General features: G+C 45.7%; 1 protein-coding gene across 1 annotated transcript in view; it reads right to left on the bottom strand.

Moving 5' to 3' along the window:
• The window catches only part of NIBAN2 (niban apoptosis regulator 2), a 270,668-nt gene that overhangs the window by 6,302 nt on the left and 237,306 nt on the right, over positions 1–27,060 (bottom strand). Inside the window, exons 8-12 of the mRNA XM_086921115.1 lie at positions 24,727–24,889; positions 20,378–20,565; positions 16,824–16,979; positions 6,898–7,014; positions 6,646–6,753 (exon numbers count right to left, since the gene is read on the bottom strand). Of these exons, the coding sequence (XP_086777241.1) occupies positions 6,646–6,753; positions 6,898–7,014; positions 16,824–16,979; positions 20,378–20,565; positions 24,727–24,889 (732 nt within the window). The remainder of the gene's footprint in view (positions 1–6,645; positions 6,754–6,897; positions 7,015–16,823; positions 16,980–20,377; positions 20,566–24,726; positions 24,890–27,060) is intronic.

The raw sequence follows: 27,060 nt of genomic DNA, 5'->3' as shown, positions 1-27,060 counted from the left end.
GTACGTATTTTTACCGATTAATTTACCGAATATGTAGAATTCGGTAATTACCGAATCGGTATTTACCGATTCGGTAATTGCCATTGATTCCTAACCAATGGCCATTACCGAATCGGTAAATACCGATTCGGTAAAATGACCGAATTGACAAGGGGGACATGGTGTCACTTTGACACCCTGTTGCACCCCTGATTCAGGCTTGTGTGCCATGTGACACACATACATGCCCTTAGGGCATGTCTGTGTGCCACATGGCACAGGTGTACATGCACAGATGTGCATGTACACAGGAATTCGTTATTTACCATGCAATAGTATTACATGGTAAATAACGAATTCTTAGGGGCCTGTGGCACTGTTTGCAGTGCCACCTACATATTGATTTACCGATTCGGTAAATTTACCAATTCTGTATTTTACAGAATCGGTAAATTTACCGATTCAGTAAAATTTTGGCCACCTACATCTCAATCACCAAATACCGGTCGGTAACGTCCGAAATCGGCCGTTACCGACCGGTATTTGGTGACCTACATCTGGCCCCTAGTCTCTAGACAACTCTCTGTTGTACTCAAGTAGGATCTCCAGTGGAATTGAGGGCACACACATGAATGGGTGTGCTGACTAAGACCCCACAGCCTTGCTGATTAAATACCAGTTCTCTACATATTTGCTTGAGGGTCTTGCTAAGGCTGAGGATGCCAGGTGCGACGTGATGTTTAGGCACCAGTCTGCCTCTTACTTGGGGTGCAAGAAATGCGGCGCTACCCGGAAGTCTCTACATATGGGCAGAAGAGGGAGAAGTGCTTTCTATGTTCTGGGGTCCCTAAACGCCTTTTTGTGAGGGAACATTTGGCATTATGTGCATCGTTGTTTGGTCCTTTGCAGTGCCAATTCAAGTTATGGAGTGACAACTTCATGGGGCTGTGCCTTTATCCATGAGTTCCGGGTATCTGCCTACTATAGTCTTCCTCAGTGTAACTAGTAGGGTTCGTAATTACTTGCCTTTAAGTGAAGCAATGACATCTCGGGTAGGCACCTTTACTTCCACAACTAACCACCCAAACACTACTCTCTGGCTTTTCTGTCAGTGGTAGCGAACCAAATCCCCTCTAGATTTTGCAGATTTGGCTAATATCACACAATCACACAATCAGAAGAGGCGCTGTGAATACATGCCGCCCTTAGTGCGGCTATGCAGCCTTCGCTACAGAGGAGGATGAGGGAGTGAGGATAACAAGTTCGCAGCAGGTAATTATAAAGAAAAAAACTGTACAACAGAGTAGAAATCCCACACACGTTTGAGACAAACGTTACACTATCACAATACATGTAGCTTCCAGTTAAAGTATTTTTTTAATAGTGAAACAATGACATGATTAGGATTACAAAGGGTATCATCTGCAAACTTGCTCAAGGGGATCTCTTTTACAACACATTTGCCTAATTTGTCTGGGTTCTATCTCTATATATTGTTAGTGTGATCTTCACCCTCGGCTCTCATGGGACCCCCTCCAGAACATTTTTTAAATTGTTGCGTGCTAATGACGAGCTCAGCTCGTCATGATTCACGGTTGAGCTGCACTCATGACGAGCTGAGCTTGTCACAGCCGTTGGAACGTTCGCACACGGGGATATTTCCCCGCTGTGCTGAACGTTCGAAAAACGGGTGTGGCCATGACTAGCTCCGCTCGTCATGAGTGCAGCTCCGCTGTGACTCGTGACGAGCTGAGCTCGTCACCTGCACGGCGGTGCCGCGCGCGGCCCCCTTACCCCCCGCACAGAAGGTGAAAAAACCCCGCTGGGAAGGGATTAAAGTCATGCACTTCCCTCACAGTCCTAGTACACTGGGCCTACCCTTCTTTACTACAATTCTTCCATTTTCCCTCACAGCCCCTGTAGAGGCTCGCACATGAATGGTTCTAGTGTTCTTACCCCAAAACATACGTATTGGGCTCTCCTGCTGTACATTTTCACTATTATCACTTCCTTCAGTGCACGAGATTCCTTCAGTGACTTGCTTATTGGACTTGCTCCTGTACAGCTCCAGTGAGTGCTTTCCACTCAAAGCCCTTATGGCCTCACAATAGTAAATGTTCAGTGATTGCACTTTTCTCACAATCTTTGTTCCTGTGAGACTTGCTCCTGTAAATATCCAACCCGTAGATGTCTACCTGTCCCTGTGCTCATGAGTCTCACTTCTGTACCTTTGCAATGCTTCCACTGTCCTCAGTCCTGGCGCTTCTGGCTCTCATTCTCTTTCCATTATTATATTTCTATTTTTAGATGTTCTGCTGGTGTCGTTTTTCTTTATTGCTGGTACTTGTCCTTTCCTAAGTGCAAATTGAGGTGGGTCTGGATCCTGTACAATTCCACCTCCTAAAGCCCAGTGCATGTGCGTCTCACGCCTTTATCATGGTAGATTTTCCATTCCAGGATGTGCCTACGTTAGCGTGTCTCTGACCTGCTCTTTTCTAGGGCACAAACTTCTTTCGGTTCCTCTGCATATTGTTCTTATTCCTGTTTATTGGTTGGTGCTACACTTTCCTTAGTGTCTTACATCTGCAGTGCTTGCACATTCTTCATTTATTCGTCCCTTGGATTGTACTCTGCTTATTTCCAGTGATAGATTTGCTCCAGCATTTATTTATTTTGAAAGTTTTATATAGCGCGAACAAGATCTTTGCAGATATCAAAGCGCTTTACAAAAACAGGGGGTAAGAAAACAAGAGAGTGATTAACAGTGATTAACTTTTGAGCAAAGAATAGTTGTAGGTAATAGGTGGGTAGCAAAATAGGGTAGGTACATGGAGGAGCATAGTCAATAAGCTAAAACCAATGATACAAATCGACAATCTGAAAAACGAATAGTACAAATAGGTGCAGAGTCTCAAATAGTTCCAAAGTAAAAGTTCAGGTGATTTTAGTCATGAGGATAGCTTTTACTTCTTTCTTAAAAAATGTAGTGGAGGTGATAAGCCTTGTTTCTGGAGGGAGTGAATTCCAAATCCTGGGTGCCATTCCTGAAAAGGAGCGTTTATATGTTTTTTTACTTCCGGAATCTACGAGGTTTCAGAAGAAGATTCTTTGTACTTCTAGTGGTTCTTGAGCCACCAGATATTGTCAGCTTCTGAGTGAGGTAGCCGGGTGAGTTTTGGTCTACAGCCCTGTTTCACATGCAGACAATTTTCAGATGTATTCTGGCTTCAAAAGGTAGCCAGTTCAAAGATTTTAGGTCAGGGGAAATATGTGAGGTTTTTTTTGATCCAGTGATGAGTCTCGCTGCAGCGTTCAAAGAGGCTCTCAGGGGTGCAGTTGTAGATAGAGGGAGTCCGCAGAGGGTGACGCTACCGTAGTCTAAGCGAGGAATGACTAGGGCTTGTACTGCAGTTTGGAAGTCCTTGGCTGGGAGGAAGGGTTTAAGTTTCCTCAGGGTATTGATTTGGAAATTAGCTCCCTTAGTTGCCTTGCTGATATGCTGTTGCATGTTGAGATTGGCTTCAAGTGTTATGCCTAAAGATTTCGCTGAGTCCACGATGGTAGGTTGGACATTGAGTGCAGTTAGGTTCTTAAGCCAAGTTTGAGTGGTGTAGATTTTCGTGGGAGGTGAGATCAGAAGGAACTCAGTTTTCAGAGCATTGAGTTTGAGGTGATTATCGGCAAGCCATGATTGGGTGTTTCTGAGCGTTGAGTTCAAAAGTTTGATGTCTTTGGGGGATTGTAATTTGAGATAGTTGGGTGTCATCGGCGTACATGTGAAAGTGTACATTAGATGCTTGTAACAAGATGGTGAGAGGTTCCATGACCAGGTTGAACAATGTAGTGGATAGGGAAGATCCTTGTGGGACGCCTAATGTTACAGGCACTGGTGGGGACATCAAGTTGTTGCTCTTGAATTTCTGAGACCGGTTATGCAGAAAGGAGGTGAACCACTTGAGAACAGTCCCAGAGAGACCCATTCTGGTGTTTAACAGCTCCAGTAAGTTCTCGTGTTTGACTGTGTCAAATGCTGAGGAGAGATCAAGAAGGATGAGGAGGCAGGTATCGTTTTGATCTAGGATTTGGAGTGCGCCATCAATTATGTGTGTCATAGCAGTTTCAGTACTGTGCCCTGCTCGGAAGCCTGATTGATGAGGGTTGAGGAGGTCAAAATGTTCAATGTGTTTTGTCAATTGGAGCTGTACGCATTTTTCCAACAGTTTGGCAAGGGTGGGAATATTGGTAATGGGACGGTAATTGTTTAGGTCAGTAGGGTCAGCTGTTGGTTTCTTGAGTATAGGTGTGACTTGTCCAACTTTGAGGGAGTCGGGGATGAGTCCTTGTTCAAGTGAACTGTTAATAATTTTGGTCCAGAGTGGGAGGAGTAATGGGATGAAGTCCTTTACAGCATTGGCAGGAAGGGGGCCTGTGAGGTGATTAGAAGGTTTCAATGTGCTGAGCAGTTTGACAATTGTTTCTTCTGAGTAGATGTCAAAGGATGACCATGCAGCATTGTTTTTTGGTTCAGTGGGTGTTATGCTGTGGGGGTTGGAGTAAAGGCTTATGTCATTGCGGAGATCGCTCCTTATGTTATCAGTCTTTAGATTAAACAAAGCTGAGAAGTCTTCACAGGATGGTATTTCGCCTATTGTGCTATGTGATTGTTGGGGTTGTTCCTTGGATTGTGTTTTGATTAGTTCAAACAGTTTTCTTGGCCGTTTTTTTGCTTGGTCGAGCTGGAGGCTGAAGAAATCTGATTTTGTGCGCTTGATTTTCCTGAAGTAGGCGTTTCTCTTTTTCTTCAGAGTTTTAAGGTGCAGTGCCGAAGGGGCTGATCTCCAGGTGCGCTCTGCCATTCGCATAGCCGGTCTATCTTCGTTGAGTCTACCATCGTACCATGGGTTGGAGTTCTTAGTAGAGACTCTTTTCAATTGCAAGGGGGCGGCCTCATTGATTATTGAGGTCATAGAGTTGAGGTAGTGGTCGGTCAAAGATTGAACGTCAAGAGCGCCAGTAGGGGGAAGGAGGAGATTGCAGCTGTGGGAAGGTAAATAGTTTGGGTTGAGTTTCTTCAGGTCCCTTTTTCAGACCTTGGATTTGGTGGCTTGAACTGGGTTAAGTTTAACTTTTTCATTGATGAAGAATGTGATAATGTGGTGGTCAGACCAGACACAGGGTTGGATTGACCCAAGCTGGGTAGAGTTTTCTTTGGAGATGATAAGGTCGAGGATAGAGCCTTTATCGTGGGTCGGGCTGTTGCAGATTTGGGTGAGGTCAAGAGCGTTGAGGTAGTTTTTGAGGCTATATACCACTGCGTCATTGTGATCGTTCCAATGGAGATTGAAGACACCAAGGAAAATTTGAGTGTTTTGCCGTCCGGAATTGGTTGAGATTGTATCCATGAGTTGTTGGGTGAAGATGAGGTTGTCCCCTGGTGGGTGGTAGATGAGGTGTAGAGAGCATACAGGTTTGCTCTCGCTGATGACATCGAGGCAGATGTATTCACAGGAGGTAAGTGGGGGGGGGAGGTGACTCTTGTAACTGATAGGTTGCTCCTATAAATACATGCGATTCCACCGCCTGTCTTGCGGGACCTGTCAAGTCTAATGATGTGGTAGTTGGGTGGAACTAGAATATCCATGATAGGTGTAGAAGATTCAGTAAACCAGGTTTCAGTCAGAATGGTTAGATCAAGGTCCAGTGTCTAGGGGCCGACCTGCAGTTGAGAAGTATGCATTTGAGCCTGGGGGTGTAGAGGGTGGTAGAGGGTTCTAGAGTGAGGGGGACTTTTTTAAGGTTATTTGGGACGGAGCCTCTGTTGTTGTTTTGTGTGGGGTCCCTAAGAGGGTTAGAGTGGATCGTGGGGATGGAAAGGTGTGTGATGGCTAAGTGGTTTTGGGGAACTGTGTCATATGAGCGGAGGAGGGTGCGTACGTCGTGGTCCGAAAGTGGATTGATGGTGCGTCAGGAGCGGTTGGTGGGATTGCGAGCGGGGATTGTGGTCCAGTGTGGGGAGTTTTGTGTTTGAGGGTCAGTAGGATGGGTGGGGCATTTGTTAGGGGGGAGTGGTGGTGGGAAGGGGGTGTGTGGGTTGTGTGAAGAGTAACTCTTTGAGGGTGTGGAGATCTTCTTTGACTTGGAGGAGGGTGGACATAATCATGTCCAGCGTGGGATTGGGAAAGGGGTTGGGGATGGGCACTAAAGGTGAGTAAGTGTCTAGGGGCCAGATGTAGGTAGCACTTTACCGGTCGGAAACGGCCGAAAATACCGATTTTCGGCCGTTTCCAACTGGTAAAGGGCTATGGAGATGTAGGGGCTAAAAAAAACGTACATTTTCGGTAATTTTACCGAATCGGTAAAATTACAGAATCAGTAAATTTACCGATTCTGTACATTTTACCGATTCGGTAAATTTACCATTCGGTAAAATTGCTTCAATTTCTTGTGCTGCTCTACTTCCCTTGTACATGTGCTCATAGGTCTCACAGCCTCACTCCTTATACTTCTAGTGCTGGATCTTTCCTTGCTGCCTGTACCTGTCCTGTGACCACTGTACATTTTCAGTGCTACCTCAACCTATGTTACCTCCATCCTGTACTTTCCCAATGATGGCACCTTACTGTGTTGGCATCAACAAGCCCCTTTCCCCCACCAATGCCAGCTTACCCCTTTACAGGTTGGTGCCAGCTTCTTCAGAAGAAAGGGCATGATGATCTGAAGCAGAGCCTCCCGGAAGAACTTCTTGCGCACTGTGCTGCTGTCATAGTCGTATTTCTGCAGAGGATGTGGGAAAGGAAAGAGTCAGTGTGAAGTCTATCAGCTGGTCAGTACTGTGAAGCAATCTGACCTCTCTCACTGGAAGTGCCTGCACCTGAGGATTCCACATTCCTGGAGAGGCCGGCGCTGGCCAGTCCTTACCTTCAGCACTCGCTCCAGGATCCGCTGGATGGCCTTGCACACTTCCTCCCTGTCCGTCGTCTTTTCAAGTTCCTGGTGTAGGAGCTGCTCGAAAGTGAAGACTGCATTGTCCATTTGCTAGAAGAAAAGTTAAGAGGAAGTTGTTATCAGTTGATTGAACAAAGTAGTCAATCTATTCCCATACGAGCCATGTTGTATCGTAAGCAGCCTCAAGTTTACAAATTATGGTCCACATTACAATTGTTTTTTTTTCAGTCTTTCTTACTTATATAGGTTACAGTAAAAACATCAAGGAGTATTTTTGAAACTAAAGATGGAGAGCGCCAGGATAAAGGTGGACTGTATGATCACACATGTCCAGACTGACAAGTGCTTCTTCTCTAGAGCAAATTTTAAGTGCAGATATCAAAGGTTAAACAAACCACTTCTTCAGGCACGAAGAGCTTCAGATTTTCCAGCCAATATCCAGACCATGCAGTTTCATAGTAAAAAAATGTCAACCGTCCTTTAGAAATCCAGGAACACCAAGCGGTATTTACAAAGCCACAAGAAACACAAATTTTCAATAGAGTTTAGTCTCTGCACATGGAATGCATAGCTTTTTTATGCACTGAAAGGCCCATCCAACACAGCATTCCACGTATTGCCCAGCTGTTTTTATGGTGGAGGGGCTGCCTAGTCATAGGTTACTGATGATGAGGCCAGCTAAGGCTATGCCCTCAAGAACCTAGTAGTTCCTCCACCTCTAAATGAGGCGTGGAAACAGCAAGTTCGATGCAGCGTGAGTCCAGATAGTTTATGGTAGTCTTTCTGTTCCACAAAATCATAAATGAGCCCCCTGTGTTCTGAAGGCATAGGAGCATGGTGTGTACCACCAACATTAGCCTCCGGACAATTCTTCTCTCCCGCTAAAGGTGCACGCTAGGTACCCCCAGTATCTACATCAAATAACAGTCCATTTGCTAATGATTAGAAAACACATCTTCGCTCCCGCAAAAGGCGCATGGTGTGTACGACCAGCATCTTGATCAAATAACAGTTCTTCGCTAATGTTAGAGGGGCATGATGTGTACCACCAATGTCTGGAATATAAAACACATCTCTACAGCTAAAGGTGCATGGTGTGTTTAACCAACATCTACATGAAATAACAGTTCTTCGCTAATGCCATAGGGCATGGTGTGTACCACTAGTGTCTTTATTAGTAAACACATCTTCTCTCCTGCTAAAGGTGCATGGTGTGTACGACCAGCATCTCAAACAAATAAAAGTCCTTTCGCTAAAGCTTTAGGAGCATTGTGTGCACCATCAATGTATAGATTAGGAAACATCTTCTGTACAGATAAGGGTGCCTGGTGTATGTGACCAATAGGGGCATGGTGTGTTACACCAATGTCTAGATTAGAAAACACATCTGCTCTGGTTCCACAGGGGAATTGAGTGTCAAGGACTGTCTACATCAGAAAACACTTCTAGTATTGTGCCTTTGTGGCTTGATGTGCATTACCAGAAAACACATAATGGTGTGTTATGGTTAATCAGAGTTCAGACTACCGAATACCTGCAGCTTTTTCCAAACCTATGTAATGTCATTATGCACTTTTTTGCACAGTTTTGGTACTTGTCTTATGTTATTGTATTCCTGCACCTTCATACTTGTGTTCATTTTGGTGTTACATGTGATTCCAGTGCACCCGTTGGTCTACCACGGTACTCCAGCAGAAAGCAGTGTAGCTGAAAGGGCTAGACTGCAGTATCTTCTCACTGTTAATGAGAGTGCATGGGAGACTTCTTGGCTTTTACTGAGCATTAAGTAGTCCAGTTTCAGATTCCAATGACCAAAACAAGGATGAAGGATTACACTACGTGACCAAATACAAAGCACGGTGTATCACAGATGGTTAGGTTGGGCTCTTGCAAGGCTTATCACAATTAGAGGGGGGCATGCCAAGGGTGAATTATGACTTTGGGCTTTCAAATTGAATAGGTATTATGGAGTTGGGCTTTAATTGTTTAGAAGGCAGAAACCACATTTGTGAAGTTGGAAGATGTTCCATTGAAAAGGTGCAAAGAGGACAAAAGAAATGAATCTTGAGGAGGTGTTTGATGATGTTCTAGTGTGCTGGGTAAGCAAGGGTATTGATGGGATTGCAGGGGTACAGAGTGTAATAATTACAGCAGTACAGGCTTGGGTGAGGTCATACACAGATATGTACATTAAGGAATGGAGATTGAATAGGGACCAGCTGTATAGAATAAGTCCATCTGCTTAATGACATAGAGAGGCGGAGCTGGAGAGAAGTGGGAAATCGCTTTAAGGGTTTGATGGCAGTAGTGTGGTAGATCAACTATTCCTGCTTGCGGTGGACCGCGTGTTGATCAGGGTCTTGCCAGAGTGGAAATAGAATTGGTGCAGATTTTCCAGTGTTTCAACTGATACGTGGATAAGGAGGTGATTTGGGGAATAAAGGTGGACTGACAAATTTTAATGTTAGAATACATTGCAAGGTTGTATATGAGCGAGAAGCAGAAAGGTGAGGGAATGGAGCAGTGGGCTCTAGGGTGGTTCTAGTAAATTCACTCAAACATGTCAGAGATGCACATTGGGCAGTACATTGGCATTCAGGAATCCACTGTAGAGTGAAAAGTGGTGAAAAACGTGGACAGTCAGCAAGAGCGGGGAAGGAAGAGAATGTGGGCTTCAGCTGCAGAGAGATGGTAAGAACGGGTGAATGAAGTGATTTACTGCCCTGTTGTAGAAAGTGAGACAATGAAGGGGCTGTGGGTACAGCACCTAGGGGATGCCCACTGAGAGCGGGGTGAGTGCTCAGCGGTAAGAGCAGTGGAACACAGAGCAAGACCGCTCAGCTGGGTAGGAGGACGAAGAGTGAAAAGTGCCAGCAATGCTAGACTTGACAAAGTTGCTAAGTTTACGGCACAAATCAGACTCGAAGACGAAGGAGGACACTTTCAAATGAAAGTTAAATTTTCATAGTGAAACTAGCAGTGGAAATACATTTTACATACTGAAAGCAGCAGTGGGCAGAAGCCCCTTTCTCAACAAAGTCCAATAGGTAACCTCTAAACTGATAAATGTAATCATGCATCTGAAATAGACATACTGGTGGTAAAATAAAATGGTGGTACTTGCATAGAAGAGACTGTCTACCCCAAATGTACTGCTGCTGGTACTGTAAGTGATTTATGTGTGACAAGCCTATTGCTTCCTGTTAGCAGGAGTGGAAAGCCCCAGGGGAATGGTCTTTTCTCACCAGTGGTACAAGTGGAAGCTATTCTTACATGTTTTCTCCCAGTTTAAAGTATTAAATGAATACCCTTCAAGTGTGTGTCTGGAGAAGGGATGGAGCAGCAACTAGGGGGGACGTGTGGGCTTCCGAAGGATAACACAACAGATATAACCTGACTGATATACATGGCGTTGGCTATGCTAGCAGAATCCAGTCCAAAGTTCAGACACTTCCTCATAACCGGTTAATTGAATAAAAACCCTTGCAAAACCCTTGTCCAGACCATGCTTGTGAGCCGGTTGGACTACTGCAATGCCCTCCTTAAATCTGCTAATGAGTCTTCATTAAACAGATTGCAGGTGGTCCAAAATACAGCTGCATGTCTTGTTATGAATGCCCCGCCAAGAACTCCCTCGTTCCCTTGCTTCAACATTTACACTGGTAGCCTCCGCAAGCGGGCTAAATTTAAAGTTTGCTGAATTGTACACAAGGCCTAGTACAACAAAGGCCCTTCTTACATTTCCAGAAAACGTATGCTCCCATCAGCTCCCTCCGGTCGAGAGAAAAGGCGCTTCTTGTGGTCCCTCGGGTGAGGAAACGAGGTTAGGTGGAAAATCTTTCTCCTACCTCACTCCCTTTTACTGGAATCAGCTTCTGATCGATGTGAGACAATGCCCTGCCTATTTGCGTTTTAGAAAACTTCTCAAAACCGCTCAATTTCCATAAGGTCTGTCTGCCTGGCTAGTGCTCATCCTAAGCACAAAGATACCACTGTAGGGGTGATTCAGGCACGTTATAAAACCTATAAATATATAAAATAAATAAATCCACCCTCTGTTCTATTTCTATTGCTGTTGTCAGGTGTATACTGTATTATTATTATTATGTTTCTAATATAGCGCCTGAATCGACCCCCGAAGGGGTATCTCCGCGCTTGCCTTGGGAACCCGTCCTGGCTTTTCCCTGTGAGATAGCCCCTACAGGGCATCCCCAAGGTGAAAGCCAGGCATCCCGCCGCGGGGGGGCCGTTGTGGAGATTAAGCAAGCTTAATGCCCAGAGTTGCAGAGTGTGAACCCATGATTAGGTCAGGCACCGAAGCGAGAATTATCGAGTCCATGGACATTTGAGCTCAAGACCCTGCCGCGTTGGGAATTGAACCCTGGTCCCAGGTCTGACCTCTGCTTCAGGGTCTGCCTGCTCTAACCAGTGAGCCACACTTCTCCAAAGTGTGCCAAGAGTCTCAATCTATGAATGCAGTGCGCTTTAAAAATACCTTAAAATAAATACATTGATCAAGTAAATGCTTTATGAGCAAATGTTGCCCCAAATGATGCAAATTATTGCTGCTTGCTTCCTTTTTCAATAACAATTTGTTTACTGCATCCCATGCCTATTAATGTGTAATATGGCCTATGGTGGTAGAATTTGTCATAAAACAGTTCTGATGCCCATTTAATCAAATAATTTTAGAGCATTATAATTATTAATGAACTTTAAACTACAATTTAAAATTTAGAATTTTAAACAAGTATATGCTCCCTCTTTATGTACTTTCATATTATTGGCGTACCTGTTTGACTTTGCACCTTGTACCTACACTACCTCAACTATGACCTACCTCTTGTATTTTGACCTACCTATGTAACTATGCATATCGTACCTAACTACCTCAACTATTACCTACTATTATGCTATCACCCCATGTCCTGTAAAGCGCTCTGATATCTGCAAAGATCTTGTTCGCGCTATATAAAACTTCGAAAATAAAATAAAATAAATAAAATAAATAATTATAAGCTGTAACAGCGATAGTGATGTGCAGTACATCTTGTGATGCAGTATTCAATACTGTGCTTCACTAAAGACGGGCATTTCTCTCGGCTGTCTAGCGACCTGTTGTGTCCGACACTGTCGGGCTGCTACCAAACAGGGGTGGAGGGGAGTTGAGGTGGGGCGAAAAATCATTTAAAAAAAACACTTACCTTAATACCGCTGACCGCCAGCCGCCGCCTCTTCTTTCTCCATCCTCCTCTCTGCAGGAAGCACACAACCTCCCAGAATCCCCTGACCAATCACGACACTGCCTTACAGCAGTGTTGTGATTGGTCTGAGCACCGTGGTTCGGTGCTCAGACGGGCACTGGAAGGCTATGCATGTTCTCCACCGAGGGTGTAATGCAGGCTGGGCCGAGAACATGCAGGCGGTAAATTTGAACGAGCGCACGTGGGGTCCCGCGCCCATGTGGACCGAGCTCCGTGAAGCTCCCGGCTTCGGCATCTGATACCCTCTACCTTGCAGCCCCCAGTGTGAACACAGCATTAAACGCACGCGCGCACAACCTGGAAAAATTCCCTTGACCAAGCACGCGGCCCCCACTTGAAACTAACTGTACGGCTGACCACAATACCACACAACATGGCCACCGGAAATGCCGAATTGGGGGGGGGGGAGGGTAAACGGAGGTATTGTGCTTACGGAGAATACAGGCCCCATCTTGCGGCAACTGTACCCTCACCCTCCCCCCGAGGCCGGAGAATTTACACAAAGTCACCAATCCGACGTGAAACGGGACTAGCCGGTATAGGAATTACCGCGGGGCCCGACATGTACAGGCCGGGCCCGCACTGAACATGAGGACAAAAGACCGGAACGGAACCGGACGTCCCCCCCCACAGCAGCCCGCTCTAGCGGGCCGCCTCGCCAGGCTCACACCTCACAAGGAGGGAGCAGGCGGCTACGAAAAGGGGGGGGGAGAGGGTAGGCCCGAGGCCTCGCTCACCTCAGAACGAGAAGATTGTCCAAAAGAGTGTCCCGCAAGTTCACGACGGCGTCCGGGCGGCAAAGAGGCTCTGCAGAAGGGCACCGTGGCATAAGTACCCAGGAAGCCCCTCCCCGCCGCCCGGACGAGATTCACGGCAAGCCGCCTCCTCCAACCGGTGAGGCGGATGTGCCGGACATGCAGATGGGGGCGGGACCGCCCTCCTTGACTAGGTGCCCGCCCTCTTGATGGCCACTGCGTGGCCTCGGGCAGGCGCAGAGTAAATAAGGTATTCACTTACTCTGTAAAATACAAGTACAATCTGGTATTCACGCTCTATTGTTGCACAGATTTACCGGTCGCCGCTGTTCTGTGTCACACTGTGAGCGAACAAAGCGCACCTCAGGCTTCCTTTCCACGTTCCCACCTCATAATGTCATGTCCTTCAGCAGAAACTATTCCTAGAGGAAACAGTTAAGCCACAATTCCCTCTCAAGCCACACGAGGGCGCCTGAGTACAGCGACTCACTGTGCAGGTACAAAGAGGTTAGTCATCTCAAAATGGGAGTGTTCTAAAACTACAAGAGGCTCTTATAGACTTACACCCACCTGATAGCAGGGCCCAGAGAGCAGCGTGTGCTAGGCTGGGCTCTTGCTCGGTTGCCATATCACCTGGAGGCATTCACTACACATTGCAGAGATTGTTCTTCGTAAAAGACGCATTCAGCGCGCCCTTCCAGTACAAGGGAGATTGATTGTCTTGTGTATGAACTGGTAAAGCTATTTAAATCTTAATAATTGTAATTGTAGTTGCATTTATATAGCGCTTACTACCCCTGATGGATGAGCCCAAGGGCAGTTCATGACCTTCAAATGCAGAACCAGAGAAGATGAAATATAATTGTAAAATGAAAGAAACATCAGTTTCTAACATATCAATATTATAAGTAGGAGTTATAAGTGGCACTATGAAATTAATGGAGAATCATTGCCTTGCTCACAGCCAGCCATGTTAAGTCTGACTCATGTGGCGTGAGTCGGACACGTTGGAGGTCTGCCGCCTCACTCTTGGCATGCATCTCGTGCCTCACGGACTTTAATGAAGCCCCCCCCACCCAGGAGCAAGTACTGCTGGTTTAACCGACACCAACGACCCACCACCAGAACCAGCTTCCACAGATGCATGACAAATTTCGCAGACTGGATGAAGAACAACTGCCTGCGGCTGAACACAGACAAGACGGAAGTACTGATCTTTGGCAAGCAGCAAAGACTCCTAGTGGCCATCAGACCCAAGTCACGCACCCATTCCCTCCGACCACGCCGGAAACCTTGGAATCATCATTGACAACAAGCTCACCATGAAATCGCAACACCATCACCTCAGCCTTCTTCCTCACTCTGCGCACACTACGCAAGGTCTTCAAGAGGCTACCTTACACACGAGACGAACCATGGCACAAGCCCTCATCACCAGCCGACTAGACTGCGGCAATGCCCTCTACATAGGAATCGGCACACACCCCCTACAGAGACTTCAGACCATACAGAACACGCAGCCAGACTCATCCTCTGCCTTCTGAAGACGAACACACATCACACCCCACCTCAGGAAACTCCACTGGCTCCCCGTACAAAAGAGATGCCAGTGAAAGCTGCTGACCCATGCACACAAGGCTCTACACCACCAAGGACCCACCTACATTAACCACCACCTGAACTTCCACCAACCATTGAGAAGACAACACTCCACCTCCCTTTCACCTGCCCATACTCCCTGCATCTATCGAAACAGAAGTGGAGGATGCTACTTCTCGCACATCGCAGCAAAGACCTGGAGCAGCCTCCCCATGCACCTCTGGACCATCACCTCACTTCTGGAATTCCGAATAGCCGTCTAGACCTGGCTGTTCTAATAAGCCTCTGGGGCCTGCAAGCGACTGGATACCCTATCGGGTGATTAGCCCCACTTTATAAATCCTGATTGACTGATTGATTGAAACTAGTATTACCAGAAGACTGCATGAGCTCTGGACACAACAGCCCATTACAAATTGCTTTAGGTGTCATGGCAGAATTGAGTCAAATGAAACAAACTCAGACTACAGATCCCAGCATGCACTGATTTATTTTATGAAATTCCAGGACTGGAAACAAGATGTCTGGATGGCATGTGTCATCTGGTCACTCTAGTGTAAACCTGGAAAATCTCACTCCCAAAGGAGTTTGTTCCGAGAGCTCTCTTTACTGGGTCCTATATAAAACGGCGGCACGAATAGTGTGATATAATAATATTAATGTGATTATTGTTATAATTAATAATAACAATAATAATAATAAACCGATAATGTAATGCTTAAAGCAAAATTGCCAAAGATGTGTACACGATGGATTGCTTAACTAGACCACAGTTTGCAATAATAAGGAAATGTATAAGTTATATCATAGCCCTTATCATACATAAATCAGCCCTGTTCTTGAAGCTGTGTCAGTGTCCGTAGAGTAATCGGGTGTATATGTCTGCCCAGGCCAGCCTTGAAGAGTGCCCTACAGTCAGTAGCTCCTGCATTAAAGCCTCACTCTTGGCAAAGACCCACCGTATAAAGACTTACAGCCCATCAAGCAACTGTAGGAGGGTAGAGATGGCAGAGACCAATCACTACACCATCATCAGCATCATTGTGGAAGGCCTGTCTCACAAGTCCTAATCTGCAGCTAAGCTCTGTTTAGTCAGAGCTGAGCCCAGAAACATTGCAGGACATACGTGAACCACATTTTTGCTTCCTGGAAATTACAGGGAGATCATGGCTACATTCTAATGACCCTGGACACTAGGTGTGTTCTGCTGGTACATCTGGGCTCACAGGCTGGATGTGGTCCTGGAGCCGAGAAGCTAAATCACGTTAATACTACAAGGTGCAGGGCACGCCCGAAAAGACAAATACCCTTTGCAGGGGGAAAGACTTCTGTGGCACTCATAGTCAACAACCCCACAGTATACTGTCGGAAGTTGAATGATCCCATCCTGAAATACTGCCCGTCTCTGGCCACTAAACCCGACCTCCCCATCCCTCTATCTATCGCTATCCCCCTCTCTGTCACTCCTCCTACTCTCGGACCTTCGCCCAACACTTTGCCAAGCTCCTCTATTCTGTTTCTTCAGCAACCTTTCTCATCCACATACATCCACAAACATCTCTCTGCTAGAGGTATTACTAGACTATCCTCACCTGAGGTTGTTCTGGGCTTGCAATGCCCCCAGGGGCAGCCTCTCCTTAATTGCGGAGGAGCACTGTCCCACTGTTCGCTGATGATCAATAAACCGATAAAACATTAATGTTATCATTTTATGTTTCTCCAACCCAGCTGTGTTGCACAACCAGGTTGTAGAAATGCCACAGGCTCAAATGCACTGTTTGAGTGGCAAACGAAGCTGCTCAGACCAATCTTGGTTTGACTCTCATAGCAAAAGAGCAGTGTCTCGATTGGGTGGGGAGCCTGTGCTTTCATGCTCATCTAATTCCGGAGGACGAGAGGAGAAGGACCAACTAGGCGGACGCAGCAAGAGCAGAGCGATTTTTATTTATTTCCCAATCTCTCCCCCACACATCTCTCCCGATTTCGAATGGCGGCAGCCGCAACTGAATGCCACCTCACAAAGAAGGCCCCTCTGTGCAGTCCTCTGATTGCAACATCACATTTTCAGTGAAGAGATTGGATCCCACCCAAATAAGTCATCAATAACACCTGGTGTGAACTTTATGTTCAGATCTTGGCACAAGGCCATTTTTTAAAACTGTGTGTTACAGTCTGGCTCTCTCCTTTGATGGTGCTTTCAAGCACCTGTCTACAGAGGCCTTAATGTAGCAGCAGCATTGACTATTCAATGTCTCTATCCTGACCTCACCCAGTCCCTTACCTCTCTCATATTGATCTGGGCGCGTTGCTTGAAGACGGTCGTGCTAGACACGTCGAACCTTTGCTGCAGCCCTTCCAGCTTCAGGTGCTCCATCTTCTCGTAGCACACCTGCATCTTCACCGGGTGGTAGGCCAGCTGCGATAACTTCTCCATGTGCTGCGGAGAAAGGGCCAAGAGATGTCACTCAAAGAATGGTGGGCTGATTGAGGGAAGTGAAGGGGTGGAGTGTCAGGCGGACAGACACTCAGAGGGAGATGGGCGCATGTCAGGAGGAAGAGAGGGGCACAGAGAACATCTACAGACAGTCACAAAGGGGGAACCAGGCAGTGTCTGAAGAGTAGGAGAGGTGGAGAGTGTACATAGGCTGAGGGAGCCTGACAGACCTTACCTTATGTTCCCCGTCCCTCCTTCCCCAATAATCTACCAATAAAGAATTGTGAAACAAACAAATAAAATAAAGAGTAAGAGAGAGGCCTAGAACTACAGAGAGATATACAGAAACTCTGCAGGAGCCAGGCAGATTGTGAAGAGGAAGACAGGACCATAGAGAAACAGACAAGATACCCAGGTGAGCCAGGTAGATTGCGAGGAGTGTCAAAGGGATGGTGTAGAGTGACAGAGAGTGAGACAGACATATAGAATGAGCCAGACAGACTCTGAAAAGTAGGAGGTCCAAACAGCGACAGCTATACTGACTGACACCTGATGGCAGTGAGTCAGTCAGTCATGGGGGACACACTCTCTCTTCCTCTGTCCCTATGTAACAGGCAAAGAGTTGCAGGAAATGGGCCAACACAATGAAGAGAAAATAGCAAGAAGCGAAAGTAGGGAAAATAGAAAAAGGCAAAAGTAGGCCTCTAGTTTTGTGGATATGAATTGTTGCAGTGTGGGGAGTCACACATTCATACTGGTGGTAGTGGAGTGGTGGGTATGAAGGTGGATTTTGTTGTTTGGTTTTCTGCCATATTAATCAATGATTATAGATCAATGATATTAACCATGCGCAGGGGTCTATGACATGGAGAATTACCCAGGAATATTCCACAAGGTTGGGGATTTGTGTGTTCTACATAAAGGTAAAAAACAGTAACTGCCCTGAACCTTCCATTACAGTTAGTGCAACAAAAACACACCACCAGGACACAAGGGGTAGAAGTGGAAGGGAGCATGGAGAGTGTTTATGGTTTGAAACTATAAAGGGCAGTGCGGTGTGCTTAAAGATGGTGGAAATGGAGTTGCACACTTGAAGTCATAAAGTAAGAAGATGTAGGAAGAGTGATATGGGTGGAGAACAAGGTGCCTGGAAAGTGGATGAGTAAAGAAGCATCCTTGGTGAGTAGATGTTGTTTAATGTGGGTAGGGTTAAGATAGGTTTGGACTCCAGATGTGTATTAGAATAGTTTGGGTAAGTAAATCTGTTTGCAAAGTTGAACTGTTTCAGAATGTTTAGGTTATTGATGAATATTGGAGCGTAGAGGTGTGTCAGAAGATGTGTGAAAGACATGTTTCGAGGGTTGATTGTGTGTTATAGTAATTATGTAAAATATACTATTCAAGAGTATATGCATGCAATAGTAGTTATTTCAAAGACACACTTTGGGAGCACATTTTTGTTTTAATGGTTATGGAAAAGGTGCATTTCTAGAGTAAGTGTAAAATGTTAACTAAGTTAAAGACACATTTCAATAGTAGATGTGTGGTATAGAAGTTATGGTAAGCACATGTTTCTATAACAGATGAGTATAATAGTGGTTATGGCAAAGACACATTTCAAGAGTAGATATTTTAACTAGTGGTTCTGGCTAAGACATGTTTTGAGAGAAGGTGGGAGTTATTTTAGAAACTGCCATGTTGAGAGGTCAACTGAAGGCAATGAAATGGTTAAGGGACAATAACGACTATTAGAACATTGGAATGTTGAGAGCTTCATGAAAACAATGGAGTGCTCTGGGCTTCTAATGGCTGGTAGAAGCCCGGAGCTCCAACATTCCAATGTTTGACTTTGTTCACAGCTGTTGCTGTGTTTAAACCTCCTCGGGCTCCAAGAGGTGTTTGTTTTTACTACTTAGAACATTGTGCCCTCTAGGGGTGGAATGTTCTAATAGCGTTAGAGCCCTCTGTAGCGGGCTCTACCGGCATTCAAAGGCTTGCTCCCTTGTTAAAGTCCCTCATGGCCGGTAGGGCTCTACGGCTATATTAGAACATTGGAATGTAGGGAGCGTCATTAAAAACAATGGAGTGCCCCTGGCATCTAATGGCTGGTAGAAGCCCGGAGCTCCAACATTCCAATGTTTTACTTTATTCACAGCTGTTGCTGGATTTAAACTCCCTTGGGCTCCAGGAGGTGTTTGTTTTTACTAATTAGAATATTCTGCCCTCTTGGGGGCGGAATCTTCTAATAGCCTTAGAGCCCTCCGTAGCGGGCTCTACCGGCCATTAAAGGCCCGCTCCCTTGTTAAAAGTCCTCATGGCTGGTAGAGCCCGCTAAGTCGGGCTCTACGGCTATATTGGAACATTGGAATGTTGAGATCTCCATTGAAGACAATGAAGTGGATCCAAGCTTATAATGGCTGGTATAAGCTTGGACCTCCAACAATCCAATGTTTGTCCTATTTTTTCTCTGTTTTTAATTTAGACCATTTTGCCCTTAGTGGGTGGAATGTTTAAAACGCTGCATATCCCTTCTGCCTCAGGCTATACCTGTTGTTAAAGGCCCTCACCCATATTATAGGCCTAGTCTGAAGATCAGGCTTATAACTTGGGTTCAGAAACTTTAACAACCAATAGAGCCCTCAGCTGTGGGCTATAAGCCTATAGTATATGCCTTCTACTCCAGCGTTCCAATGTTTGTCTTTCTGTTTCTCCTTTCTTAATTTAGAGCATTCTACTCGCAATGGGTGGAATGGTCTAACAGCCGTGTAGCCCTTCTGTCTATTCTTTGGGCTATACCAGTTCTTAAAGGTCCTCTCTACCTTATTATAGGCCCTCGCCTACAACACAGGCCTATAACAGAGGCTTTGTGTCTTTATAACCTGCATAGCCCTTGGCAGTGGGCTATAATGGTATAGTAATTATACTAAAGATATTTCACAAGTTGAAGAGTGTTATAGTATTTATTATAAAGACATATTTTGGGGTAGATGTGTGTTATAGTGATTATGGTTAAGACACATTTCGAGAGGAGCTGCAAGTTATAGTAATCCCGCTAAAGACATTTCATAAGTGGATGTGTGTTGTAGCGGTAATGGTAAAGACATATCTCAAGAATTGATGTGTATTTAACAGTTAGTCTAAAGACTCATTTTGAGTAGAGACTTGTGTTATTGTGGGTATGGTAAAGACACATTCTGAGAGTAGATGAGGTTTATTGTGGTTATAGAAAAGACAATTTTTGAAGGTAAGTACATGTCAGAGTTGTTAAGGTTAATGTATATTTGCTGCCTAAGCAATAAGTAGGTACAGAAATTAAGAAAGGTACTATGAAACATGAACTTTGTTCACTTCATTCTGAGGAGACCCCGGGAGTCTCAAGGTTTGGACCTGGCAGCACTCACCTCTCCCAGCTTGTCGGTTCCTCCTTCATTCACCACATTCATGTTCATCTCTGTGACCTCCTTGAAGAAGAGGTCGCGCACCTCCGAAAAGCCTTGGCTGGTCGGCAGCATCAGGGCCTCCAGGATGGAGGGGATATATGGCTGGATGTGGTTCCGCACACAGATTTCAGCTTTGGGAAGGACGGAGGCTGAGGAGGCAGAGGGGGACCATTAAGTGAGCTCCCCTTTAAGATAGCTACACATCAACCTCAGATCTATCTAGACCATTGATGTACCAGAGCCACTAAGTCCTGTTTTATTTGATCAAATGTAGTGCCACCACGTCTCCTGGTATCAGATCCACTAACCATGCCAAAAGCATGCTACTTATACAGGATCCAACAGAAAGAGTACCAGAGCCAGCACTCCCACAAATGATGGCATTTACACCAAAAAAGTTTAAAAGCTGGATGGGCATGGGTTGGGGAGGGACAAAGGGTGGGAAGGGACTAAAGTCAAAATGTACTGAATAAAGAATTGTTTAAAAATAAAAAATAAATAAAAAAAAAGGCATTTACACTAAACCACTGCAAGCAGGATTCACAGAGTGAGGACATAGTTCCAGTTCTAACCAGTTACACTCCAGCAAAAGTAACTAACCTGAGCCAACCTACATATGTTCCAAACGCCAAGGCTCTAGTACCAAGCAAAACACTACAAGGACTTAGCCCCAACCTCTAACCCTAAAGAGTGACACTGCAGTGTAGCAGCACCAGGATTTACACCCCGTTTCTACCAAAGGGCGTTACAACACAGTGTAGTAGAATTTGAGTTGGTAATCTGCAAGCTTTATCTGGAAATACAGCACAGTGCTTTAGTAAGTAGGACTTACCCACAGCCTCGTGTAACAGGAGTAACGCTGTAGTGTTTCCAGTGCTCAATTTGTAGAAAAACAAGTGCCAGGGCCCTCATCAGGAGGCAACTGCAGTTTGCACCTGCCGGCTCCGACGATGACAGTACCCACTCAACTGACCACCATCTCACTCCTACAAGTGTGGCAGTTCACACTATTCCAGGCACTCAAAGCTATAAGAATGGTTTGGGCGGCAGGTATTGGTTATTTTAATGTGTATTGAATTAATAAACTATTGTTGTTGTGCTCATCTCTAAATTAGGCAAGCAGCACCACCATGTGGCAGACTGTTTTAAGCTCTGGTGCTGACACTTAAGTGTCGGTGCAGCTCCGGAAACCACCGACTCAAATTAAGCCAGATTAAACCATTGTCTATAACATGTTGTTTAACTCATGCAGTGAGTTACTGAATGTTTGTGCTTTGCTAGAGAGATTCACAAGCCTAGCCTCAATAACCCATCTATGCACCAGTCCCAGGATTCACACTCCCAGACCCAAACACCAGTGCACACTGGCCTGAAAAAGAGTCATACTGCTGACCTGTACTACACTGCAGCTGAACAGAGTGCCTGTTTGCCTGCCATAAAGGCATTAAGATATGCTAATACAATTATTTGCATATGATGCAAATAATTGGCCCCACTCACAGGAAAGGCCATACATTGGACTTGATTTTTACTAATTACCCTTCTATACACTGTCATCCCCCCACATCCACCAGCTGGTCTGACCACAGCATGTTGGAATTCTCCTTCCTGAGACTTGATAAACCCTCTGCTCCCCCGGCCACTATGAGTATCACTAAAAGAGCATGGCACAAAATTACCCCATTTACTTTTGAACAAACCTGGAAAGAACCTATCATTTCCGATTCGGATGACATTGATCTGGCTTTATCCAAATTAAATAGCTCTCTTTTAGAGACCATAAACTCTTTAGCCCCGCAAAAGACTATCAGAAAACCCCTGACCTCCAAAAAAGAAATATGGTATTCCGACTCATTGAAAATAGAGAAACAAAACTGCAGGAAACTGGAAAAGCAATGGAGAAAGGACCACTCTCCCGAGAGCAAGGCACTCTACCAGCAGGCCATATCCACCTATTATAAAAACATCAAAAAAGCAAGGAAAACTAGCCTACGGTCCCAGCTTGATGAAGCCGCTAACTCCACTAGAGAATTATACAAAATTCTCAAAACTTTTACTAACCCCCTGGCATGCGAAAGTCCGGATACCTTCTCTCAAGAACTATGCAACAATATTTCCCAGTTCTTTGAGGACAAAATTGACACCATTTACAATAAAATATTGGCCAAGCACCCGAATAACCCGGAAGACTCTACTACCTTAGACCAGGAAACCCCTTCAGAGACCTTTAATATCATTCCAGAAGTCACAGAAAATGAAGTTCAAACTCTCCTGGGAAACATGAAATCTGGTTCTCCTTGGGATCTCCTTCCGGCTAGGTTAACCAATAACTTGAGTAGATCATTGTGTCCCATTATTACTAAAATTCTTAACCTTTCTTTTAAGGAAGGTAAGCTCCCACAACAGTGGAAAGAGGCAACTGTGAACCCGATACGGAAAAACACCACCTCTCCCTGGACTGAACTTTCCAACCTTCGTCCTATCTCTCTCCTGCCCCTCCTGACGAAACTGGCTGAGAAACATGTCAACACCCAGATCTCCAGCTTTATCGAAGCGACAGGGGGCCTGGACCAATCCCAATCTGGGTTCAGGCCCAACTACAGCACCGAATCTGCACTCCTCTCCGTGACCGATAACATCAAGATGTCACAGGATAGAGGAGGCTCGATGATTCTGGTGCTGTTAGACCTGTCAGCTGCCTTCGATACTGTTTCTCATAAGATCTTGCTGAACCGGGTACAAGGAGTGGGCATCAGAGGTCAGGCACTTGCATGGCTGGAGAGTTTCCTTTCCGGGCGCTCACAATCTGTCAGCCTGGGCCCCTACCATTCCATCTCTAGGGCGCTCACTAAGGGGGTGCCACAGGGCTCATGCCTAAGCCCCACATTATTTAATATATATGTGGCCCCCCTTGCTGAGATTGTGAGGAAGTACGGATTCACCCCAGTGTCGTATGCCGACGACACTCAACTCCTCTACCCTTTCCATGCCCCTGACCCTAATGTTAGGGGAAATTTTGTGGAAGGTATGAGGGCCATCTCCAACTGGATGGCTGCCAACTACCTCCAGTGCAACGTCGGGAAGACCGAAGTAATGTGTTTTGGGAAGGCCAGCATGCTTTGGTCTCCCGATTGGTGGCCCCAAGACTTGGGACCTGTACCCTCCCCTAAACCTATCATCAAAAATCTGGGTGTGAAAATAGACCAAAGCCTAACCCTTAAAGAACATGCAAATGTAATTGCTGGTGCTTGTTTTCGCACTATTGGATTACTCAGGCGAGTCTTTCCCCTGCTGCCTGACACCTACAGAAAGACTCTGGTGCAAGCCCTTGTAATAAGTCGCCTTGACTATTGCAACAGGCTTCTGATACAAGCCAATGAGGATGCCATCAATCGTCTGCAGGTGGTCCAGAACACGGCGGCAAGACTGATTCTGAATGCCCCCCCTAGAACATCTTCTGGACCCCTGTTAAAAAAACTACATTGGCTTCCAATACGCCAACGGGTTAAATTTAAAATTTGCTGCACTGTACATAAGTGCTTATTTGGAAACGGCCCCAAATACCTAGCCAAACTATTCCAACCCTACAAACCTGAATGAGAATTACGGTCAAGCAATCTACTCCTGCTCAACACACCTTTCGTCAAAAATAACAGACAAGGCGGCAGAGCCCTCTCATCTGTGGGGCCGGCCCTGTGGAACAACTTGCCCCTCAATTTAAGACAGGTCCCCGAACACCTTGCCTTTAGAAAAATGCTGAAGACGAAGCTGTTTGAGGAGATATAACTTTTGGATTGCTGCCTTTACAGTTTCTTGCGACTTGCTGCTGTCAAAGCGCGGAGATAACCCTTTCGGGCTGGATTCTTGCGCTATACAAGCATATAAATAAATAAATAAATAAATGCCTAGATGGAAGACCCTACAACAAAAGTGTCAACATTTACACTTCCAGCCTCCATCATATACACCTCCCATCAGTGCCAGGGTTCTCACATACCTTCTATAACTCACACGAGCACATCAATGTCTGGAATCCACCCTGTGCTTTGATCATTAATGTGATTATCATGTCAAGTAGTCATTATTGCATATTCACTATTCCAGCCTGGATTGCTACACTACACCTGGATTGCATTCCAAATCACTTGTGTCATTTTTAAGTCACATACAACCGTTGTCAAACATCAGTACACGACTGTGACGAGTCGCGGTTCCATTCCGAACCAGCTGTCGAGGATTACAAGGAGCCCTACTTTTTCAGTAACCATCTCACACACTCCTTGCACCCCGTCAGAAGCCTTGTCGGGTACCTCGGATCTTGCTGGTCAGATGCTCCTTAGAAGTGATGATCTGGTCCATGTCTGTGCGGATCGATGCCTCTTGAGCGGTTTGTGCAGCTTGACATCGCCGGACAGTTGCCTCATGGTGAGCCTTGGCCTGGTCCTGCACCATGCGATACACTGTTTCTGAGATCTGCAGGGAAGGTCGCGGAATGGACCAGGAAGGAGAGAAGATGGAGGAACATTAGGGCGCAAGAGGTAAAGCTCCTGATGCAAACAATTCGATCATCCAGGATGCACTGACCATCAGGCCCCGAGAGACATAATCACACTTGCTATATCTGTTCACAGCACAGAGTCGCAAACATCAAACTGCAGGCGCTTAGCAGCTAACAAGTTCCTGCATCTGGGGTAACACCTTCTACTCTCCATCTCAAACCTCTACCAGCCATTGGTACCTTCCCTGGTCTACTTGATTGCGTCAGCTGAAAGCCTCTTCAGCGCTTTGAGTGTGCACTTGTATTTTTAATTTTTCTGTAGCACAGCTGTATCCAAAAGGCATTAATGGGCTTTACATATATCTATCAACACAGACTACATGCAACATATTGCTGGATTAGTCAGTGAAGAAAATTACAGGTACTAAAAGTCAAGCTGATAGGATGGTAGAAAAGAATAGATCACCTAGTCAACATGCTTATTGAGTTAAAATGAAAGCAGAACAAGATCAAGGTAGAGATACTAAAAAACTATGCTCAGGAGAGAGGGCCCCTAAACCTTTGGGCATCTGCTAGAGGGAGGCCTGCAGGAATCGGGCGCCTGAGCAGGGGCCCTGGTTGGCTGTATGAGTGGGAGGTGCTGGTATGGTACACATACCTGTGACTGTTCTATAATTTGTATCACACAATTTTGAATTCAGTATTTAAACAAAAGCAAGTGCGCTTCTGCGGCTTAAAATTACCAGTAAAGCCTCTTGAGACTAATGCCATTGTAGGTAATATTTTAGTTATTTAGCTATCATTGATTTGTTTTGCACTATGTGACACTTACACTGAGCTTTTGTAGTTAAGGAAAGATAAACAGGTGATGTGGGTGGTGATAAGAGAAGAAAAAGACAGGTGATCTTCACAGCTCCCAGATGTTCACATTCCAGGTCCTGTAGCCCCAAGGGTACTAAGAATTCTAACAGGGTCAGTATAGTTTTGTGCTAACGTTAGATGGTAGCATTATTTGGTTACGTAACACTGGAGAATGGCCTGGTTTAGATCCTAAATCAATAGTCAGGCTCTGCATGATGAGTGGAAGTGCTCAATCCGTATCTCATCTGTGAGAACGGAATCACTCGTTGGAGATGAAGGTGGTAGGACAGTGTAGAACACAGAGTTTGGGACAACATTCACTTGGAGCACAACGGAAGCAGTCACCGGCAGGTAGAAGCTGGTGAAGGAGTCACTCATTATGTGAACTAGAAGTGAAGAGTCTCAGAGAGGCCTCAGACAGGGACCATGTGAAACTATAGGTGGCTCCATCCTGTGGACTCTTTGGGAAGGGGCTCCCGGGACCATGGAGTATGGAATTACTAAAGAGGACTAATAGGTTTAGGTTTAAGATCCAGTGGGGATTGCAGGTGTTGCAAATTTACACTCTGTGAAGAGACTTCACACGTAGGCTCCAGAACTAATGGGGCAGAGGTGAGATGGGGTGGGGACCACATCTAGTGGGAGTTGTTCATTCGTGCAGACGTGAGCAGATCCAATAAGCAGGTTTCTGTCTAAAAGGCTGGCCTGCCTGCACTTTGTCCTTCTGGCTGAGGTTCTGTCTAGAACACTAAAGAAGGCTCTCCAGAATTGTTGCACGTCCTGAGGAGCATCAGAAGCATACAGCGCACAACTCTGAAGCCGGCGCCCATGTGCAATGTACAGCAAGCAGGGCAGTCACATTACACCTCATGATTCAAAAGACTTCTTTGAAGAAAAAAATATGGAAATGTCCAAACCCACACTAGATGGCAAGAGTATGCAGTAGCGTAGCAAGCGGGGGTTGGGGGGCGGTCCGCCACGGGTGGCACGAGTTTTTTGGGCGGTGCCCCACCATTACATGTGTTTGCCGTGGGATGGTAAAAGCAGGGACCTCCACGGGTGTCAAAGTGGCTAGCTATTCCACTGTGAGTATGCTGAGCATGTACATCTACAGCAACACATGCAAGAACATTCTATTATGGGATCAGCAGGATAGGGCGTTAGTTATGTTATGTTATGTTATGTTATATATAATTTGTAACACGCGCAACTACTCAGGAGTATCCTGGCTCGAATGGACATAGACAGAGAGGGCACCAATGAAATTAACTAGGAGGGTTGAAAA

This window comes from Lissotriton vulgaris, chromosome 5 (assembly GCF_964263255.1).
Source record: "Lissotriton vulgaris chromosome 5, aLisVul1.2, whole genome shotgun sequence".
NCBI classification, from domain to species: Eukaryota; Metazoa; Chordata; class Amphibia; order Caudata; family Salamandridae; genus Lissotriton; species Lissotriton vulgaris.
The sequence above is the reverse complement of the archived record's forward strand: the minus strand, read 5'-3'. Positions and strand labels throughout refer to the sequence as shown.